General features: G+C 34.2%; 1 protein-coding gene across 2 annotated transcripts in view; it reads left to right on the top strand.

Annotated features, from left to right (window-relative positions):
• Nucleotides 1–22,534, top strand: part of LOC127941325 (gamma-aminobutyric acid receptor subunit beta-2-like) — a 69,838-nt gene extending 47,304 nt beyond the window's left edge. The window contains exons 6-10 of one of the 2 annotated variants that reach the window (XM_052536271.1): nucleotides 3,551–3,688; nucleotides 5,854–6,006; nucleotides 11,768–12,012; nucleotides 14,927–15,067; nucleotides 17,349–22,534. In XM_052536271.1, coding sequence (XP_052392231.1) covers nucleotides 3,551–3,688; nucleotides 5,854–6,006; nucleotides 11,768–12,012; nucleotides 14,927–15,067; nucleotides 17,349–17,696 — 1,025 coding nt within the window. In that variant the 3' untranslated portion in view covers nucleotides 17,697–22,534. The remainder of the gene's footprint in view (nucleotides 1–3,550; nucleotides 3,689–5,853; nucleotides 6,007–11,767; nucleotides 12,013–14,926; nucleotides 15,068–17,348) is intronic. The other variant, XM_052536272.1, reaches the window with a different exon arrangement.
• Nucleotides 22,535–22,969: the final 435 nt, after the last annotated feature.

The following is a 22,969-nucleotide window of genomic DNA, read 5'->3' as shown; positions in this document are numbered from 1 at the left end:
GACTTTCCCCATCTAGATTTGTTTTTCTTTCTTGTTGAATGTGCTAGCAGGCGATTCCATAATATGCATATGAATAAGAATCAGAAGATATATAACTAGAGGGCATTTTGCTCCTCGGGTCCCACCTCGACACTCTGGGGTGAGGTTTGATATTTTTTTCTCCATTCTTTTTTTAGACAGACCAGCCCTTATTAAGAGCAGTTCAGACACTATTGAAGTGCATCCTAACTGCAGGTTATTTATTTTTTAATCCTTATAAATTTCCATAATGCTTTCATGCGAGGCAATTTTCAGAACGTTTGTTTGCATGCACACATGAGATATTTCAGCAAATTTCACAGCATGACTGTTTACGAGTCATGGACTAAACGCTCTGTGAGCTGCCTAACTGGGCAGCATTTTTTGGCATTATACTCTAAGCTCACATAACATAAAGCCTTTCCAAAACTCTTCTAAGATACTGTCATTTATGTCATTTCTAAGGCACTTTCACATGTCAATCCTTGATTTTGACAATGTTTAAGTCAGGTAAATTTTAGAACTTCTATGAAAAATGATTGTATTTCACCATCATTTTTATTTCAGTTGTGTCATTTGCAGTTCTTCAGGGGATTATTTCACCTTTGTCTTTTGTCCAATTATCAAATTTTGCTTTAAATAAAAGTTATGATATGTAAAGCTGCTGTGATTTACCACCTTGCTGCTGGTTGGTTTGGCTATAACACTTTAACCAAACCACTGTAAGGGAAAAAACTGTTACCCATTTAACCCATTATTTCAGTGACCATTATGTGCATATGTAAGCAGTATGCTAACAGCGAGGTATCCTATGTGCTTTGCAAAAGAAGTTTAAGAGGCAGTTAAAAAGCCGTAAACAGTTAACTAGGTTTTGTAAGAGATGACTATTGAATTAGCTGAACAGTATTGAATTGCTCTTGCTTCTCCTCATGCATGCAGTGATGTAAGAGCCCTGACAAGAATGTTAGCAAAAGCTTATTTGCTAAACCGGGCTCAATGACATAGAAACAATGGAGTTAAGTGGCTTTGAATGACCCAAATAACCACACAAATGCCATTATTCCCTGCAAAACAATATGATCTTATGTTTTCTGTGGTGTAATGTTTGAACAGAAACAAGTGATGTAGTGAAAGCTGAATCAATCTGGAACTTTAGGCACTTAATTCACGACTGGACATTAAGACATGGATCATCTATGCTAACATTTCACAAACAAATGTATTGAATTAATACATTATGTATTTATTTATATACATATTTCCTTAAAATAAAAAAATGTTAATAAAATAAAAGAGGAAAAGGATGTAATTTGGGCTTATGGTATAACCGAATTTTGGTCACACTTTATTTTAAGGTCCAGTTCTCACTATTAACTAACGGTTAACTATGACTCTTGCCCAATAAACTCCTAATGTGCTGTTTATTAATAGTTAGTATTAGTATGGTTAGTATTAAAGGGTTAGTTCACCCGAGAATGAAATCTGTCCATCTTCTACTCACCCTTGAAGCATCGTAGGTTTGTGCGACTTTCCTCTTTCAGAATAATACAAGCAAAGTTATGTTTAAAACTGTTCTTGCTCTTCCAAGTCTTGCAATGGGGGTAAACGGGTGTTTGTTGTCAACAGTTCAGAAGACGTGAAATAAAGTGCACGCATCTATAATAAAACGTCCCTCACACGGCTCCGGGGGGTGAATAAAGCCCCCTGTCGTGAATCCATGCGTTTTTGTAAGATAAATATCCAGATTTCAAACATAATAAACACTTGTTTTTCTCACTTCTGCAGACTGTTGGGAATTGGTAGATGTGCGTGCGGATGTTAGTGGTTAGAGAGAGAACACAACTAAATGTTGGTCATGAATTAGAAGCACAAAATGAGGATTTGTAAAGATTTCGAAATCAGCCAAGAGGAGACTTGCTGTCCTTTGTTATCTTACAAAAACACATGGATTCACCCTTTATTCATTGCAGGGGGGGCATTATTCACCCCCCCGGAGCTGTGTGGGGGACGTTTTATTACAGATGCGCGTACTTTATTTCACATGAACTTCTGAAAAATGTCCATTCTTGGGTGAACTAACCACATTAAAGAATCTAAAATATGCTCATACAGAATACGACATCATTTCAATATGTGCTTTTTGAGCTCTGATAAACAGCCAGTATACCAGTAATATGCATGCTAATAAGCGACTAGTTAATAGTGTGAATTAGAGCCTAAACTAAAGTATTACTGCATATTTGCTTTACTTTCTTATAAATGTAACCACACAATATATTAATGTGCTCACAAACCCTTGGAGAATAACAGCACTTGCCAAAAACCATTGGTCTGTTGTATGTTTTATGTAATGCATATGTAGAATGACTCAAGTCTTGTGTGCTGGGTAGAATACAGCTGCTTTTTCAAAATGTGCTTATTTTGATGAAACATCTTGCTCTTTCATAATCTTTTGTAGCTTGGGTGTTTACGTGGGACCGCTGTGCTTCATTGACTCCTCTCTCATTCTCCTGCTTTGGATCTTTTTCTCTGATCTACTGTTCTCTCGTGTTTTGGCCATCAGTCTGATAACTGGAGGATCGTCCACGAGTGGATTATGCAAGGCCAAGAGAGTTTTCTGCTGTTTGCCCCGATAAAATAAGATGTTTCTTAATCATTTATGGCTGACTTCATGGGCTGCTGTTCGTGTTTCTGTCTGTTTCAGCACAGAGAGCACTGAAGCAAACAAAATACCTCATGTTTTGCTTGAATATTTATGATGGCTTTTTTTCTGCAGCTGAGCTCAGAAACATACTGCCGTATGATTTGACTTGACAATGAGTTTGACCCAAGGCTTGCATGCGCTTATCCTGCACTCTCTAATAACACAGGTCCAGCTTGGCCTCAAGTCCACAAAAAAATAAAACAATGAGGCACAAACACGTTACACATAAATCATATCATGGCATTTCAGAGCTCGTTTCAGATGTAGTAGATGTTCACAGCTGAACTTGAACACACTTTCATCATTTAGAATTGTACACATCTTAGCATTTACATTTTAAGTTATAATATACAAGGTTTGTAATGAATAACAACATTGTAGCTGCTGTCGTTTATTTTGCAGTTTGCTTTAAATGTCTGTTTATGACCTGGCAAAGTTGTCATTCTTTCAACCATGTAAGAAGAAGTAAGAGCTATTTCATATCTTTCCTAGTGTTTATTGTTGTTTAATGTGGCATATGTCCAGGCAACATCACAGCTGTGAGTGTAGTTTTATAAACATCTTGTTTTTTGGGTCACTAACTAATCAACTTATGTTAGCTGTGCAAGTGTGTGTTCATTTGTGTGATGGGCTGGGAATTGCAAGAGAATGCGGACTGGCATAAACTGGGACAGTGAGCTGGATTATTTATTTCATGGCCAATAAATGACTTATGATTTTATTAATTGGTTATGTAGCATTCTTTTAGGCCTTCAGAGCAGCAAATGAGCCCTCAGTTACATGTCATCCCCCCAAATCTGTTTTACTATCTGTCTGTGTTTCCCTCAGATGGCTACACCACAGATGATATTGAGTTTTACTGGCGAGGAGGAGACCATGCAGTGACGGGGGTTGAAAGGATAGAGCTCCCTCAGTTCTCCATAGTGGACTACAAACTCATCTCTAAAAACGTGGTGTTTTCCACAGGTAATAAATCCAAACTACACAACACTTCAGGAACAAGCTGAGAACTGAGATAAATATATGATTAAGAGATAACCAGGTGAAGTTTACTCTTTACTTTGCTGAAAATACCAATTAGGTTTTCCTAAATGCATTATGTTTTCAACTTCTCCACTTATTAGGGAACTCTGAGGTTGAGAACTATTCTCATTCAGGCACATATACTATACATATCATACTCAGGCTCATTGGAAATGCATGCCTCTGTCTACATTTCTGCAAAACTTAAATCACTGCAATTTCCAGCTGAAATGAACACTAGAGGCAGTAAAACTCAGACAACTTTTATCCCCTTTTCACCAAAGTTTCCATTTAGAGAGCCTAAATTTCACACAATTTCATGCACAATATTACGTTATGACTTCAAAATTATTTTAACATGCTGTGAGATTTGAAAATTGATACTTCTGACCATTAGCATCACATATACAGCTTCATATGTATGGGTTTTTTAATGCATTAAGTTGTCAGTGGCTTATAAAATACAGAGTTGCACTTGAAGAGCTCTGGTATGAAAATCAACCCAAAGCAGATTATAAGGAAGTTAAAATAGCACAGTTGCATCAGCGAATGTGTTTTATATCACTTTTGCTTTCATTAACACTATCAGGTAGGTCTAGGGTTGGGTTTGGTGGAGGGGCTTTGTTTTTTTTTCCCAACATAATAAAGCATTAACCTTTTAATAACCCTCACTGTGCATTTTAATTCTGGATCGCCAGAAAACGTGCCTGAAGCCACTTCATAAAAATGTGTCACGGTCAAGTGTTGAATGTGTGTTTTAGCACCACTCACTAGACATTTCACTTTGAAACTGACGCAAAACAGGCAAAAGGGTACATAATATCTGTGTTGCAGAAACTTCACCACAAGCACATATTTCCTAAATTATATATATTTCCTTACATCTCTAAAAAAAATGTCGGGATTGATGAACCGTCTCATTTTGGCATGGCGAGGCCTCCAGCGGCTGTAAGACGTAACCTTGATCTGAGAATAAAACACACACACTAGAAACAAGAAACAGAGTGTTCTTATAAGTTATTTACCACAATGTTGTTTGATTTATTCATTGAGTGCATATTCATGAATTTGTCATGCAAGTCATGAGGTCAGCTGTAGACACAGTCTTTGGAAATAATGTCTGGGTCAGCGTGCCTAAGGGGATGAAGTTAAACTCTGACCACTCTACCAAGCTTGCTGGTTTTTAAGAATAAAGACTACACCATTCAGTCTAGGTGCCGATCAACATGGAAAACCTTTACTCCATTATTATGTTTTGTGACAATCTAGAATCTTAAATAAATCGTTCTGAAAATGTACAGTAACAATGCATCATTATATCTCCTATAACTAAACCTAACCCTAAATAAGTTCAATTCTAGCAGTGTATTCCAAAAATGGAAAAGGCAGTACTAAAGTGGTTTTGCATTTCTCTCTCATTTTGGCTGATGTACAGAGTAACATTTGTGTTGTTCATCACTAAAAATCTTTTCCTGATGTACTTTTGTGAAGGCATGCATATATAAAACATGCTTCTTTGCTCGGTAGCTGAGGATGTAGATGTGGAATAAGGATTTGAATTTGGTTCTGTCTCTCAACCAGTGCACAGTAAACTTTGATTACAGCGCAAGAATACAATGGATTACATTTATGATCACTTTATGGAAAATTTCCGTTGTATTTTAGGTAATCTTTGCATTTGTAGAGTAATGTTAATGCACATTATTTCTTGACTTCATCAACATGCAGTAACACTATTATTGGTTTAAAGTCTTCTCCCGATCCTCTCCTCTGTTTTTCTCTTTTGTCTTTTCTGCCTCCCCTTCACTGTATTATCCTGTAAAAAGGCGATATAGAGATATTTGCATATATAAATTACCTTAATAAACCGTAAAAGTAATAATTTGAATGTGTTTGAGCATCACTTTCATCCTATGATATTACGAAGCCTTGATGCACAAATGTGAATATCACGTATAGTAGAGTGTCTAGTCCAAATAGATGCTTAAGTATGATTGACAGAGCAAATTGTGAGTGGGACTTATTCAGTTTCTAAAGCAAAATATAAAAGGCTTTTAAAGTATACAAAAAACATTTAATGAATCTGGCTAATTGCTATTTTCATCCAGGTTCGTATCCTCGCCTCTCCCTGAGCTTCAAGCTTAAGAGAAACATCGGCTACTTCATTCTGCAGACATACATGCCTTCCATCCTAATCACCATCCTGTCCTGGGTATCCTTCTGGATCAACTATGATGCCTCGGCTGCCAGGGTTGCTTTAGGTAGGCGCTAATCTAACAAACCTTTCTCACAGCTGGTGACTTTCATTATGTATATATACATTCACTTCAAATATATGAGTTAAGACTGCAGAAAGCATGATTTGTTTGTTTGAAGTCTGCTTCTAAACAGTTGATGGAAAGATCAGATGTATGTCTATTCATGCATCATTTTGGTATTGGATGCTTGGAGTGGTACTGTCTGTTCTCTTGAGCTGTTCTCCATACACAGCTGTCAGACACACTCCACTGAGCCTGTCCACCTACAGTAACTTCTGCTGTATCTGTAGTAGAGCGTCCTGTAATAGCGCAGAAGTCCTGCTCTTCTTATGGGTAGTTCACTCTCTGATCTGATCATACAAAAAAATAAAAAAATAAAAAAAAATACAATAAAAAATCTGCAGATAAACATCTGACATCTGCATTTTTAAAAAAAAAAAAAATATATAAATAATAAAATAAAGAAAGAAAGAATAAAAAATACTAAAGAATAGGAATACTAAAAACACCTTTACGCTCTAAGTAACAAATAAAACCATTATCCTGTACAATACAATTATTATTATTATTATTATTATTATTATTATTATTATTACATCCAATTTTTAAAACACCTATTAGTTTTAATTTTATCAGCATTTAATTTGGTGTCAAATGTCCTATTTATTTATTTATTTTACTCTAGTTTTAGACAATTAAAACCTAGCAATGTGCTCCATAATAGTTCAATAGATAAACACAATTAATTTGCAAAAAATCACAATCAGGATTTCTGATCATAATTGTTGCCAACTGTAAAATGTAAGCATAATTTTTGCACTTCTGCCTACATTAGCACAAACAAAGATAATGTTAACTAATATAGGGTTTATTTTACCTCATCTACTTTCCTTAATTATTAGATTATCAGTAACAATTTAGAACAAGAAACACATTCACTATTAACTAAGAGTTTTCCCTCGATTAACTCCTAATTTGCTGCTTATTAATAGTAAGGCTGTTGTCAGTTTAGGTATGGGTTGAATTAAGGGATCTAAAATATGGTAAGCAAAATAAATCATGAATATGTGCTTTACAAGTTCTAATAAACAGCCAAAATGCTAGTAATATGCATGCTAATATTTAATAGTAATAATAAAGTATTACCAAATCATTCATGTTTTTATAGTACAGACTTATAGTCGTTTGGCACAATTCGTAAGTGCATTTATTCAGCAACCTCAATCACTAACAGTAAAGTGGAGATTCATGGTTGGATTAATACATTTTAATACACTGAGCGTCTGTACTGTACATACTATAATTTTATTTGAGCAAACTTACGCAACTTACTGTAACTAATTTACAGCTTTTATGTGTGTCAATGTTTTCAGCTCATCATTTTCTTTTAAACTACATTTAATGTATTGCATGTTGGTATACAGTTACAGTATGCAAGCAGTTGTAGCGAATCAGCTCAAATGGGGAATATTAATAGTTAATCATAACTAGTTAAGGGAAATAACTTTCTTTTACTCAGAGCATGTTGCAAAAATCTGCATGATTAGGCACTCCAGTTATGAGCAAACAATGAACAACATCAAGTGTGATACAAGTAAAGGCCCGTTCACACCAAGCACGATAACTATAAAGATAACGATAAAGATATAGTTCTAAAAATCGTTCTCAATATTAAAGAATAGCAGAGTCCACAACACAACTATAACGATAAAGGCATAGAGAAACGGTATCATTGGAATCATTTTCAGAACAATTTTTTTCCAGCTGATGAACGATATAAACATTGACATCCAATCAGAATCCATCCTGCTGTGACGAGCTCGAGGATTTAAAGCGGCAGACGCACGTGCGCTCAGAATAAACAGACGATATCGTTCGCTGGTTTGGACGCTAATATCGTTATCTTTATAGTTATCTTTATAGTTATCGTTCTTGGTGTGAAAGGGGCTTGAAACTTTACTTACTACATGAAAACTTAAACTAGTTAAACACACACACACACACACACACACACACACGCACACACGCACACACACAAATGCATTGAAATAAAAACACAAAGCTATGGTACAATTTGATATTCAGCAGATCTACAGCCTTACGTTTCTTAGTTAAAACACACCTTTGTAAAAGGTGCAAATGATATTTGATGTATCAATTAATAAGATACATCATTAATTAATAATATTAGAGGAAAAACCTTTATATCATAAAGAGCACCCCAAGATTAGATTTAAGTAGATGTTTTAAATATAAGATCAAAACTGTATATATACTGTATGTATATGTGTATGTTGTTATTATTATTATTAATAGTTTTTGTCTTATAAAGCAAAAAAAAATATTTCATTAACTTTTTTGTGTACTGATTTGATTTTGTCTTTTTTTACACCACACATCTCCCCCTCTCCATCTTTTTTTCTTTCTCTTTTTCTCTTTTCTTGTAAGCCTCCACTTTTTTCCCGTCATCTCTGATTATGTAAGGCTAATGTAGGCAGCGAGCGTGCAGGCTTCTCAGTGTGAATAACAGGGCACTCTTCGTGATTGCTGGCTGGCCTGGCCTCATTCATCCACACAAGTGCAGAACCGCTGTAGCATTGAACAGAAGGCACAGCGAGTGTGGATGTATGGGACGAGCAGATTTTACTGTTCGAAACTGATCCTGATTAGAATCATTAGGTGTTTGATTGCAGATGGGCATTTACATGGATAGACCTAGAAAAAGGCCAGTTTTCCTCACTGTACTACCACTGTAGAGAGTATCTGCTGCATAAATCTCTGGTTTAGCCCAGATTTAATCATGATTATATTGGTTCCATATGGAAATTACAGACATGCTCTGCAGCCAAGAGAGGTGATGATGGGGAACAGAGAAGGATGAAATGTTCCTAGACAAAGATATTTTAGTGGCATCACCTTTAGCTATAGTGCTTGTAATAATGATAAAAAAAAAACACAATGATTTATGGAGAATAACTCTCCACCTCATAAGCTTTACAATACCTGTCACAGGATCTTCAAGAAATTTCATGAACACTGTCAGAATGACATCGAATGGACATTTCAATGCATAAAAAGACAACTATTTTTTAATCAGCGGTTAGCTGAAGGCAGTCTTTGTGTTTCACTGATTGAGGTGCATAACTCCCACTCCGCCAGCTGAAAGCATGATAAATCATACAATTTTAAGATTCTGAATCATCAGCTGAAAGAAAAGAATGGTGATAAAGCTGCACAAATGCACACATGCACAAATGTTTTCCTAACGTTCTAAATGAGGACACATTCACATGCACACACTCATCTTGTTTGATATTCACAGAATGTGAGAGCACTTAACAGTTTTCAGTTGTTGAGATAAAAATATATCACATGATATCAATACATGGACAGCTTCAACACATTTCCCCCCAGTCTATTTAAAACCATGCAATCACTTTTAAAGCTAAGATATGGGTTTACAGAAAAGGGTCCACTTTAGACATTCTGCTATCTTCTTGCAGTCACTAATTTCATTCCTTAAAACTCATCGTTGATAATCATAAATACACATATGAATGTTTTTTCCCCAATAATAATTTATGTTTTAAAATGGTTTGAATGTATCCCTTCACCCTTATCTCATTAAGTATAGGATTAAACCATGAATATACAAATTAGTCTTGTCCTCCGCCCAATCACAGCAGCTCAGACCTGCTCCACTTTCACTGTTAACTGAAGTGGTGAACGCTACACAGTGGCAAGTGGCAATATTGGATAAATGGTTTCGGAGAGTGAATGCGTTTATTCAAATTCACTCTGGTATGAATCCCATAAAGCTAACAGAACAGCTCAAACTCACCTATAAGGAAAATAAAACAGCACGTTTGCATCAGTGAATGTTTTTTAATTATTATTATTATTATTATTATTATTATTATTATCATCATCACTTGCATTCGTTAATACTGTCGGGTAGGTTCAGTGTTGGGTTTGGTGGAGGGGGTTTGTTATTTACCACTCAATGGACATTTTAATTCTGAACTCTTGCAATACGTAACTCAACAACGGAATAAAAACACGGTTTTATCAATGTTTAAAACATGATTTTAACTGCAATGGGTCTTTAAGTAACTTTACTACTACATGTCACCTGTCTAATTAATCAAAATAATTTGCAGCTACAGGTCAACTAATTCATTCTCACTCTCTTATTCAATCTCAATAGCATAGAGTATTACTAGACTCTTAGGTTAGGGTTAGTAGAATAAGTTGACATGTACTTGCAAAAATTACTTCTAATCAGTAGAATATCTGTCAGGGGACCATTAAAATAAAAGGCCGTAGCATACACCCAGTGCAATGTGGCACTAAGGTTGGGTATCGATTGGGGTTTTTATGATACCGGTGCCATTTACGGTACCGGTGCCTAAACAGTGCCAGAACAGATACTTATAAAAAAAAAAAATTAAAAAAGCTTCAAAAAATTATGGATAACATTAAAGAACATACAAAATATTTAAAATAAATCCATAGTTTTCACACACTCCTTGGATGCTCTCATTTCCCAAGCTTCCCTTACTCTAAGCCTAATAAATGTATTTCATGATCTGGGTCATTGTTTAATATAAAAGCACACATAATGTTTCTACTGTATCTCTGTCACTCTGTAATGATGAGACAGAGACGTTCGGATCCATGTGCAGAACTTTAATGATGAGAATGGTCAGAAAGGCAATGATCAGTAATGGCGTCAGGTATGTAGGGATAATCAGAATCGATAACAGAAACAAGCAGATGTCGGGGGCAAGCAGCAGAGAATCAGAGTCGGTATAAACAATCCAAAGGTCAGGTACAGAAGGAAAACACAAGGAAACCACTCGGAAATGTCAGACTGGCTAAACAAGACTTCGCAGTGAGTGAGAGTGAGTGTGCTGCTTATATGTGTGTGTGTGTAAATGAGGTGCAGGTGTGGCAAGGAAATTGGCTGATGAATGAGGTGCAGGTGTGGCAGGGTGATTGTGATGCAGAGACTTATGGGTAATGTAGTTTGGGTGTGGTGCAACAGTATGAGAGGTGCTAGTGTCCAAGTGACATCTGATGGTTGATGGGTGGAATGGTCCTGAGTGGAGTGCCCTCTACTGAAGATCATGGGCACTCCATCTAATGATCGCGACACACTCACTCTGATATTAAGTTAAGATGAGTGCTGTCTGTCACTGTCTTTTAATCAGTTCTGTGAATTACTGTATGCTCATTCTTTATAAAGTAGCAACAACGTCGTTTGTAAAGTACAGGACTGTGCAAAAGTCAGGCACATTAGTATTTTCACCCCAAAAAAGGGTTTTTTAGCCAGTAATTTATATACTTTGCTGTAGTATGTCTGTGGGAAATATCAGTTTACATTTCCAAACATTAATTTTGCCATTAATTGTAATAATCATCTAGTAAGATTTTTTAAATCATAAGCAGATCTCTCTGTGTTGCTATTGTCAGACCGCTTGTGCATTCAGAAATCTCATTAGATGATTATTAAAATTAATGGCAAAATTTGGCAAGTACTTATATCATTAAAATAGGGCCCAAAGTGTGCGCATATATTAAGCAGACAGACTACTAATACTCTAATGACTGTTAGTTGACGTATTTGCAAAGTTACTTATAGTTAGTTGAATGTCTAAAAGTGTTAGCCAGAAAGAGATCAAACAGTCAGTCTTTGTAAATAAAAGAGTTTTTTCATTTCTTGTCATTTGCATGTTTAACAATGAATCTCTCTTGACCGCAGGTATCACCACTGTGCTGACCATGACCACCATCAACACACATTTGCGGGAGACGCTTCCAAAGATCCCATATGTCAAAGCCATTGACATGTACCTGATGGGTTGTTTCGTCTTCGTCTTCCTGGCTCTGCTGGAGTATGCGCTGGTCAACTACATCTTCTTTGGCAGAGGACCACAGCGGCAGAAGAGAGCTGCAGAGAAAGCCTCCACAGCCAACAATGAAAAAATTAGGATGGACCCTAACAAAGTATGTTTGGAATTCACACACTACCACAGTTTATAATAGCTGCACAGCAACTCACGCAGTTATAAAAAGGCAAATTATAAAAATAGTGATAACACTTTACAAGCATTTTGTTTCGAATTAGTGCTACCAAGAGAAACAATGCCTTTTTGCCACGCATTAGGCTTGATTTGACGGTTTTACATTTAATAATGAAGTTATAACTTTTTATTTTCATTTAATATGTAACACTTCCAAGGTTCCATGGTTAATATTAGTTCATGTGTTACCTAACATGAATGGACAATGAACAATACATTTATTACAGTATTTATTCATCTTTGTTAATGAAAATACAGTCGATCAGTGTTAGTTCATGTTAATTTACACTGCATTTACAAATGTTAACAAGCACAACTTTTGATTTTAATAATGCATTAGTGAATGTTAAAATTACCATTAATTAAGATTAATAAATTCTGTAGAAGTATTGGTCATTCTTAGTTCATGTACTCAACTAATGTTTACTAATGAACCTTAATTAAATTAATCTGTTAATATTATTTAATGGACTAACACTAACTTAAACTAACAATTAAGGGTTGTATTATTAAACAATTCATGAACAAATGCATTGTCCATTAGTTATCGGGACCTTGTTTTGTTAGCAAAATAGTATATTATTATTATTATTTTAAAGTGGCTCTTCAGGTCTTCTCAGAATATTTTTTTTTCAAACTATTGTGCTTTCTATGTTAAAGGGTGTTCACAAATACAATAATTAAATTACATTGGATCACAGCTGAATTGTATCAAACTGAAGCTAAAATCACTGATGATGATTTTAAATGAATGATTTCAGGTGGTTTTGTCGTTACAAATCGATGTCAGTGTCAGTGCCCTGTACTTGTGCATGGAGCTTTTGATTGTTCTGTCTAGTCTGTGTTCATATCTTCACTGCAATTTCAATGTCTGACATGATTGTAACTAACATGCCTTATAAAAACTGTACATTAGAGTAGTATGTTTGTTTGACAGTGGAAGCCATGGTTGTTTCTTAACCTAGAAGTTATCTCATGACTTCAGTCAGATATCAAGGTTGTTCGGCTGTTGCAAACATCAGATGTGGGCTTATGTCAGGGTTGAGGTAGTTTGTGTTTATAATCTTTACTGTCAGTCAAGCCTCTTGCTTATCTTTTTGTTTCAACTAAAGGCATATAAATCTACCACCATTATATCAGTATATGGCATGAGTATCATGAGGTGACAACAGATCTAAAACATCTTAATAACAAGATAAATATACAGTGACACGAATACGTTTGTGAACCCTAAATATTTTACCTGGATTTCTGCATTGCTTACTCATAAAATTATAATTATAGACACATTAACAACAAGTCATAAATATAAACAAATTGTATTCCAATTTTAAAAGAAACACACAAACAGTTAAACTTTTCAAACTGTTCGACACTAAGAGACCATTGACCAAGAAACTTCTCCAAAAGCTAATTGGAGTCGATTAGGAAGCCTGTTGTAAATAACTGGCACACAAAGCCTGGTTACTGACAGATCCGCTCTAGGAGAGAGTTAATGTGACACAATGCCAAAAGCTTTGACAGGCCCTTAAAACCCATTACAGTGATGCACAAAGCTGGAAAAGGCTAGAAAACACATCCAGAAAAATCTACTAATTTTGAAAAAAGTCTTTGTTCTTATGTCCACTGTAAGAAAAACACTGAACATGAATGGTGTTCGCGAAAGGACAACACATGGGAAATCAGAGCTGAAAAAGAGGAACTCTAAAAGCTCATCTCAGCTGTGAGGACTGGTGCAAGGGTCATCATGGTTTAGTGCTGCTGTGTTGACTTGGGACACTTTGCAATAATTAAAGGAAGAAGGAGTTCAGAAGTGCATCAAGACATTGACTTGAGTCAAGGGGACATCGTATGAAAGTTTCACTTGTTTTTTTTTGTGTGTATGAGTGTTTGTGATATCGGAAAACCATTTTCCACAAGGATGATTATTTAGGGTCTTCATGAAAAGTCTATAACATACTTTAGTAAAAAATTGCTCAATGGTCATGTAAAACCACACCGTTTTTACCTTGTTAAAAAAAAAAACACTTCACAGCGAGCTGTTTTGGTGTGCGTCTCTTTAAATGCTAATAAGTTCTGCTCACCTCGCCCTCTCTTCCAAAAAAGGCAATTTACAATTAATAATAATAAAAAAAATTAAAAAAAAAACTTGTTTGTGCATTATTGGATTAGTGAAGTTGTTTATTTATAATTATTGGTTAAATTAAGGCCAGACCACATTTTTCATTATAAACAATCGATGTAGAAACCCAAGTATTTCAAAGGGTTCACAAACACATGCTTGCCTCTGTATGATAAATGGGACAGATGCTTGAAAAACAGTTTAGAAGAAGCAGAAAAACAGCACTCAAGCTTTTTAAGAGTGCTTTTATTTTATGTATTTCTGGTCCTCGTCTATCATTATTTCAGTAAACGCTGAGTGCTTATTTCAGAGTAGTGCTGGCTTACTGTAGTTAGAGGATAAACTAATGTTTAGTTGTTTATATAATTTATATAATTATAACACCAGACTTAGGGATTTGATATTAGGCTTTTTATTATTGGCATCTAGAGTTGTTTTCCCCTGGATTTCAGAGACCTTATTAGAATAGATCTTTCTTTCTTTCTTCAAATAATAACAGCACTTATAGAACTGGTCAAGACTTTTTATTTGTTGAAATTCTGAAGGTGTTTTTCTGGTGCTCAGATGTATTCTGAATTTAGGGCAGCGCTTTTCTTTGAGGCATAATCCACAAAATGCCAGCATTGCCTCACACTCATAAAGGAGCCCAATATGTAAGTTTCACCAGCTTTCTTGAAGTGACTGCTTTGACAGCAATGATTTTGTATGCTTTCAGTGGTTGGTGGGAAATGTAGTTCAGAGAGACGATGCTCTATATGCCAGAATGAAACAGAGGGATATTGACGCGCATGACTCCATGTGGGAACCCATCTTTGTGGATGATGCAGCATTAGGACTAGGCGATTCAAAAAATAAGGTACTGAAAAAGTTCATCAAGAGAGTAATGGCATACAATGCTGCAACTTTATTTATTTATTTATTTATTTTGGTGCAATTCCTTATTTCGTCTTTCTCTTGACCCAAATAGAGAATTCTGTCCTCATTGCATTGCTCTCATGCTGTCTAATGACTTTCTTCTTAAGGGAAGGTCTATCAGTCGCAAAAACTATTATGTATGGATTCAGATGACTTTACACAAGTCACACAGACAATGTACTTTTTTTTCTGTTGGAGCTTGTCTACTTTCTCTCTTTCTTTCTTTTTTTTTTCTTGTAAAAAAAGAAAGGTTTAAAATTACATGAGGGTGATTAAATCAAGACAGATTTAGGTTTTGTTTTTATTTTTTTTATTATTCATTTAAGTGCACAATTTTATTCCCCATAGCCATCATCACCTCTCCTTTCCTCTCTTTTGAAATATATATTTTTTATTTTAAATACTATTAAAAACATTTTTTTTTTTTTTTTTTTTTTTTTTGATGGAGATCAGTTTTGCTTTTTTTTGTATGTTTGTTAGATTTTTCCACAATTTGGTTCAGCATCTAAGAGATTAAGAGATGCCCGATTATTTTTCATGAAAAGGTTACAATTTTCTAGCAATAAATAGCATAAATACCATCATGTGTACCACCATGCCTTACCTTACTTTGCTTTACATCTCCATGTGCACCGACCCATTTCCATCAGACTGTGTGTTACTGGAACTGTGTTGGTTTGTCTCAGTAAGTGTTAAATACTGTCCTGAAGTTTAAATCATAATTCTTGAAAAGCAATTGGTAAGACAGCATTTGAATATGTTGTTATATAATTGTGACTAGTTTTATTGGTATGGATGTTTGTTTTTGCCACTAAATAATAAAAATAATAAAAAAGTTAATTGCAATGTTTAAGCTCACAATTCTGACTTTTTGTAAGATAAACACTTATAACTGTAAGTTATAAAGTCAGAAATGTGTGATATAAACTCGCAATTGTAAAAAAAAAAAAAAAAGATAATTAGACTTTATAACTCACAATTGCAAGTTTATATCTCACAATTCTGAGAAAAGAAGTCAGAGTAACACTTTATAATAACTGCACACTACGAATCATTAGTTAAGCATTAGTAAAAAGTCAATTCATCCTTTATAAAGCATTGTTACAACACTGATAGCTATTAGTAAGCATTTTATAAATACACCTATACATGTTTTGTTCTTGAGCATATAATAATATTATTATTATAATATATAACATAATATTATTATATTATAATGTTTATTAATTATATTTTCATACTGTATTAATGATCAATTTATAATTTCTAAATTATTATGTTATTTGCACACCAGTTATTTAGGAGTTGTCAGTGATTCATAAGATCATCAAGAAAGTATAAGTAAGTGATTAATAATCTATTTAAATGTACATATGTAAATCTTATATTTTAGACACATCATAAAAGTTGCTCAGTGTGTTAATAACTGCTTTATTAACACATATTCCTGCTGTAATTCATGATTTAGTCCGATTTTTGTGAGCTCATCTAAAGTTAGGTGTGTTTATAACTTGTAAATCATTTACAAAGGAGATAAACCTGAAAAATGAACCTCTGAATTTTCAAAAAGTGTACAGTTGTATATTTTTTTTGTTGTTGCTTTTTTTGCTTTTTGAAATAAATATTTCTGAGTTTTATATCCCTCTGTGTTTTTTGTTTTGTTTTGTTTTTTTGTTAAGAAGATAACATCATTTAAATAGATTCGTATTTGTAATAGATATGCTTATAAATCAAGAACAGTGCATTTATAGATGTATTTACTGTATAAACTGCTTACTCATGACTATTAATGTTGGGACAATGCTTTATAAAGGATAAACTGACTGTTTACTAATGCTTACCTTATGATTCAGAGTGTGCAGTTATTAAGTGTTACCAAAGTCAGAATTGCCAGTATATATTTTGCAATTCTGACTGTATTTCTCACAACTGTAAATTGAGTGTACTGTATATCATAAAATTATGATACTGAGAAAAAAAAGTTGGAATTACTAGAAAATAAGTTACACTTACCTTTCTTCAAATTTGTGTTCAGTAACGGAAATACGCTTCAATATTTTGGTTGTGTGGTAACAAAAAAAAAAAAAAAAAAAAACGCAAGCAAAAGAAGTTGACTATAAGAATCAGTAATTGTTCTGACTACTGAAATCATCAATACAAGAAAGTTACAAATAACAAGTCTGTTATCAGTACTAACCTACTGATGGGTCTTTATGTCTTAGATGGACCCCCATGAAAACATCCTTCTCAGTCCTCTGGAGATCAAGAATGAAATGGGCACATCGGAGCTGACCCTGAGTTTGGGCGACCCCCGTGCAACCATGCTGGCCTTTGACAGCTCCTCGCTGCAGTATCGCAAAGCCGGCCTGACCAGACACAACTTTGGACACAATGCGCTGGAACCTCACGTGGCTCAGAAGAAGAGCCGACTACGACGGCGCACTTCACAGCTTAAAATCAACATCCCTGACTTAACTGACGTCAATTCAATCGACAAGTGGTCGAGAATGATCTTCCCCACCGTATTTTCCTTCTTCAACGTCGTCTATTGGCTTTATTATATCAACTAACTGGATATCGGGGCTGTCCGAGAAGCGCCACTTATTTTTATGTCAGTATACTCTTCCGTCTGATTTCGCAATACAAGCAGGACTTACAGTACAGTGTGTTGACAAATTCAAATCAGGACTAATTCTCTTTGACCCTGGGTTCACCTTAATTGCTGGCTGACACCGATCCTCTAAAGAGGTTAAGAACAAATGGTGCCTGCTCTAAAATTCAGTAGTTTTTAATGCGTTTGAAGGTGTTGTTCAGAGTTTCCTTTGCTAGATTTATTTATTTCTTTTAGGATTTCTTTTAGAGCAAGATGCATTGTTTTGTTGCAAAATTATCAAAACAGTTACTGCCGAAAATTATCTTTATACAAGCAGAAATATCGAAGTCTAAAGACGAAAAGTGGATGTCTAGAGTTCTTCCACCTTTTAAACATTTCTAAAAAGAGCAGCGCTTGGTAATTTAATATTTATATACCTATATTTATTTGTAATGTTTATTTTTTTTTCACAGTCTATTGAGTGAAGATACATTATGAATAATTCTAACATTTTCTACTTCTCTACTCACAGATGATAGTTTATTTATCCAAGACAATTTATTATACACTTTTATGTAACTTCATATATTTTGATAAAACTTATCACTCAAATCCTCTAAATTTTATTCTCACCTTAACCGACTTTATATTTCCACTATGCTTGTATCGAGTTTAATTTCGATATCTAGCGTGCCATGGAAATTAAAGACATTAATACTAATAACACAAAATCAGTTTCTTTATAGTACTCATGAATTTAATTTGTTATTCAGCTAATCTGTCCGTTAGCATTCCCACTCATCTTAGCATTCCCATGAGCACTTGAGCTGTAAATGCCATGCGAATGATTAACATTCTGTTGTAAAGCGCTTCGATAAGCAGCGAAAATCCTGCGCTGTGACATGAATGGCAACAGACAAGGGCAAAATAAATTAAAGAACATGGCACTTGCAAAACAAATATTTGACATTTCATAAGATTATTTCCTTCATTTCTAATAGCCCTCAATTGAGAAATATGCATTTGTCTATAAAACGATATAGTTACATCTACCAGCGTGGGCTAGCCGAATGCTGACCGGCCAAAGTTTGACATCTTGTGTGTAGCGTCATCCTATCCTCACTCCTGCCCAAAAACAGACTCATGGTCAAGCGCCCTGAACATCACTATTAAAACACTAACGGTTCCCAATGCCATCACTACATAGACAAACTACTGTAGGAACACCATTGATTTTAATGAGAAACCTGTGATGGAAAATACATTGTTATGAAATTACATTTTGGTGCATTTTTATGACATAAATATTTTATTATAATTAATATTATTTTCAGTTGAAAACCCAAATTATGGTTAAATACTTTATTTTACATTACTGTACTTACCCAAGAAATTATTGGTAGTATAAGGTAGCTGGGTGGATTCAGGTTAGGTTTAGGGGTCGGTTCATTGTTAGTACCTAATTATTACCATTTATTGTAATTATAAACTTATAAATATATATACAATTAATTTCTACTTTTACAGATGTATGCCAAGTTTTAAATGCATAATCGATTTGGGTCCTACTTTATATGAGGTGTCTTTAAATAATATTTACCTACTTACCACTAAAAATTATCTATTGTTACAATTTATTTTATTTATTGATACAATGTGCTTATTGTGTACATGTTTGTATAGCAAAACACATTTGCTGCTATTGATGCGGGATACTATTAATGTAAGGGACAGGTTTGGTGGGAGGGTTTGATTTTTGGGTGAGTGGCTTAATTATATTATGCAACTACAGAAATTATAAATGTCTCTACATACATTTGGATATATACATGTATGTATATAATAAGTACATTGTATATATTAATCTTTTTTGTATCTATTGTACTTTTATTATTATTATTTTTATTTATTTATTTGTTTTGTGTGTGAGAACAGGTTGGTATTCAGGCTACTAACCATGTGGTCCACAAAGTTAATTTTGTCCAAGCATGACATGTGAGGATGACAGACAGTTTTCTTGATCATTGTGTAACATTTCGGAGGTAAATCTGACATAAACAGCACAGATGATTCTTTGGACTGTTGTACGGAAACATTGAAGAAATTAACAGAGATTGCAATCAGCAATGTGATCAGAACTTTCAACTCTCCAATAACACATTATTTTTACAAATAACACACACACACACACACACACACACAATCCAAGCAGATGATACAGTTACACTGGAAGATGTCTAGATGATGTCTTTTTCACAAGTATTTCTCCTTCTCTAGTATAATCTGATAACACTTCTTCAAGCAGTCTGTGGCGTCTGTATGCAGTCTAAGGCTGAGACTAAGATTCAACTCTATTCTTTCTTGACATAGGCGCTTTACACATATTGAAGCATTGCTCATTTTCACACTGATTTTGTTTGAAAAAGCCAGCACTTAAGGAAACTTCCTCAAAGAAAAAGAGTAAACAAAAATGAAGTCATTCCTTTGTGTACTGTAAATATATCTTGTATAGGATTGTTAAACATGCTCTTTGTATTCAGAAGAAGAGAGTAGCTCTGTGTTTACATATGATATTAACTGAAAACAGTGAATTATTGAGATGGTGGAGGGTCTTGTGGTGCAGAACCAATATTGCAATCTTACCAAGAAACATGATGAAATGCATCTAAAAGAGTCGGTCAGAGCTACGCATCCTCCACCAGTGAGAAGGGCATTGGGAAATAGGTTAGCTTTACAATGCTTGAAGAAATATAAAAGCACAATACTGACCAGATTTACATAAGAAGGGTTTGTACACATCTTTATTTATACATTTACTTTTCATTACATGAAGAACTGAATAATTATTATTTTCTTTCTTTCTTTTTTTTATATACAGTATATGGTATAGTGGATCTGTCATAATCATGTATTATTAATTTGTGTAATCCTGATGGATCTGCATGTGAGACATTTTCCATCAAAGTCAGCAATTGTGTTTTTATCATCAGTCACAGAGAAAAAAAAAAACATTACGTATCATGCTCACCGAGATGTATTTGTAGTTTGGCATTTTATATCTCAATATATCAAGAATCTATGTTTTCTGTACTTTTATTTTTAGATGAAAAGACAACAGGGTTTAAACAGCAGAATAAGTTACGAGCTCAAGGAAGTAATGATTTACTGTACATTGATTTTAGCATCTTATCTACCATCTCCTTCAATGGTCAGTAATAACTAAATATGAAATGATCTTTTGAGACATTATTCATAACCAGGAAACTGTGGACTTGAAAGAATGACAGAAATCAAGCAGCATTATTTATTACTCATGTTTAATCATGCATCCCTCACATCTGCATGCAATACTGGTACCAATCATTCAAAACAATATTTTCATATTCTATATAGCTAAATCGATTCAACAGAAGGAACTAGACATAAATTAGTAGTATTTCACTATATGAAGAGATAAAACATGTTATCATGAAAAGCATAGCTTCTGGACTCAAGGATCAGAAATGTGTGAATGCATTGAATTACCAGCCTGTGGACAGTTGAACAGGTTATTAATAGTGATTGTAAATTCATAATGATGGTGATTATGTAACAATTAAGTGTAACAATGTGATATTTTCTGCTGTGCATTTATTGTCACAATTATTTGCGCAATTTTAATTACAAATTATCAAATCAATTCATTTCATTCACATGTATTCATATGTGCAGAAATGTTTTTCTTCATCCTTTGCAAATTGTTGCAAAAAAAGTTTTCAGAATCTGATTTGTTTGATTTCATCTTATCTCTAGAAGATATCTTGATGATATACTGTACATTGTTTATGGAAATGATGTACGGAGAACTTGGGCATTAGGGCTTATTTTACTGAATTCCAAAAAAAAAAAAAAAACATTCTAGATGTAAATATCAATTAAGGTACTAAACATCCAATTGGAGCCGGGTGTTCGTGTAAATACAAAATACTTTCTAACAGTGTGTAATGTAATATTTCTAAACTTTCTGGTTTGTACTTTACTCGTTAAAGCAAAGATTACTACAAAGCAATGTTAATGAAAAATACTTGGTGACAAATCTATAATGTACATAATTAAAAACTTGCCACTTGCTCTCCTTAGTAAACACTTGTTATTATTATTATTATTATTATTATTATTATTTATGCTTGCATATAGTCTATAAGGGAAAGAATGTTCTCATTATAAGTAAATACCTTCTCGTTCTGTTTAATCTAAAATACACTGCCATTCTAAAAGTTCTACAATGGTTTCTATTTTTTTCCCCCATTTGTTTTATTTTGTAATTGTATTTTCCAGCTCAGGTCCTAAAAATGACTGGATGCCAATATTAGGCCTTTTTAGCTGTTTTAACAGATCATTCTGTATTATTGTATTCGTGTGTGGGAGACAGGGACGCAGAAACAATTTAAATGGTTTATTACTAGTTTCTGAGAAGTAGATAAAATGCAAGTGCTTGGTAACTGCTTCGCTTTTGGTTTGTGCCTCTCATTCTTTTATTTTACTTTTTATTTAATTGATTTTTATATATTTGTAATACTCCAACAAAAGCAGAAAGTCATTTAGGAATGACGGAGTAAAGATGGCAAACTGAGAGTGTGTTTTTGCACATGTTCACAGATTAAGCCTTAGCTTCTGTTCACAGAGGAGGCGTATATATCTCACAACATCAGAAAACAGCACACCCTCTCTGACGCCAAGAGGGTCAGCAGATGCATATGGACTGACAGGAACAATTCTTGTTATAATCTTTGAAAATCTATGAACCCTCAATAAATACTGTACAAAACTCCAAAAGCTGTCAGGTTCTCAGTTTATGATGCTTTTATTTTCTTGTGTAATCTTCCTTTTCTGAATGTCAAAGAAATCCATGTCCTCAAGCCAGCCTCACACATTCAGCCACCCACATACACAGCCGATATTGCTGGTCTGAATCTGATGTTATATAAATAAATAAATAAATAAATAAATAAGAGAAAAAAAATGTGCTACACTCAAATTCTCACTTCCCACAATTGAAAATATCAATACACCGATAAAGAAATGATTGGGAAATAATAAAATGTAATACTGAATCTGAGAACTCAAAATCATATTAGGCAATGTCAATGATTATTTGTAGACAAAAGTTGGGCAAAATTACTTTTTTTAAATGTATTTATGTTTTATATATAGGAGGAGTGTCAGCCTTTTAACTAACGAGTTAACTGAATTGGTAAAAAAATAAAAAAA

This window comes from Carassius gibelio, chromosome A21 (genome assembly GCF_023724105.1).
Source record: "Carassius gibelio isolate Cgi1373 ecotype wild population from Czech Republic chromosome A21, carGib1.2-hapl.c, whole genome shotgun sequence".
In the NCBI taxonomy this organism is placed as follows: domain Eukaryota; kingdom Metazoa; phylum Chordata; class Actinopteri; order Cypriniformes; family Cyprinidae; genus Carassius; species Carassius gibelio.
Note: the sequence above shows the minus strand (reverse complement) of the source record. Positions and strands in the feature narration are given on the sequence as shown.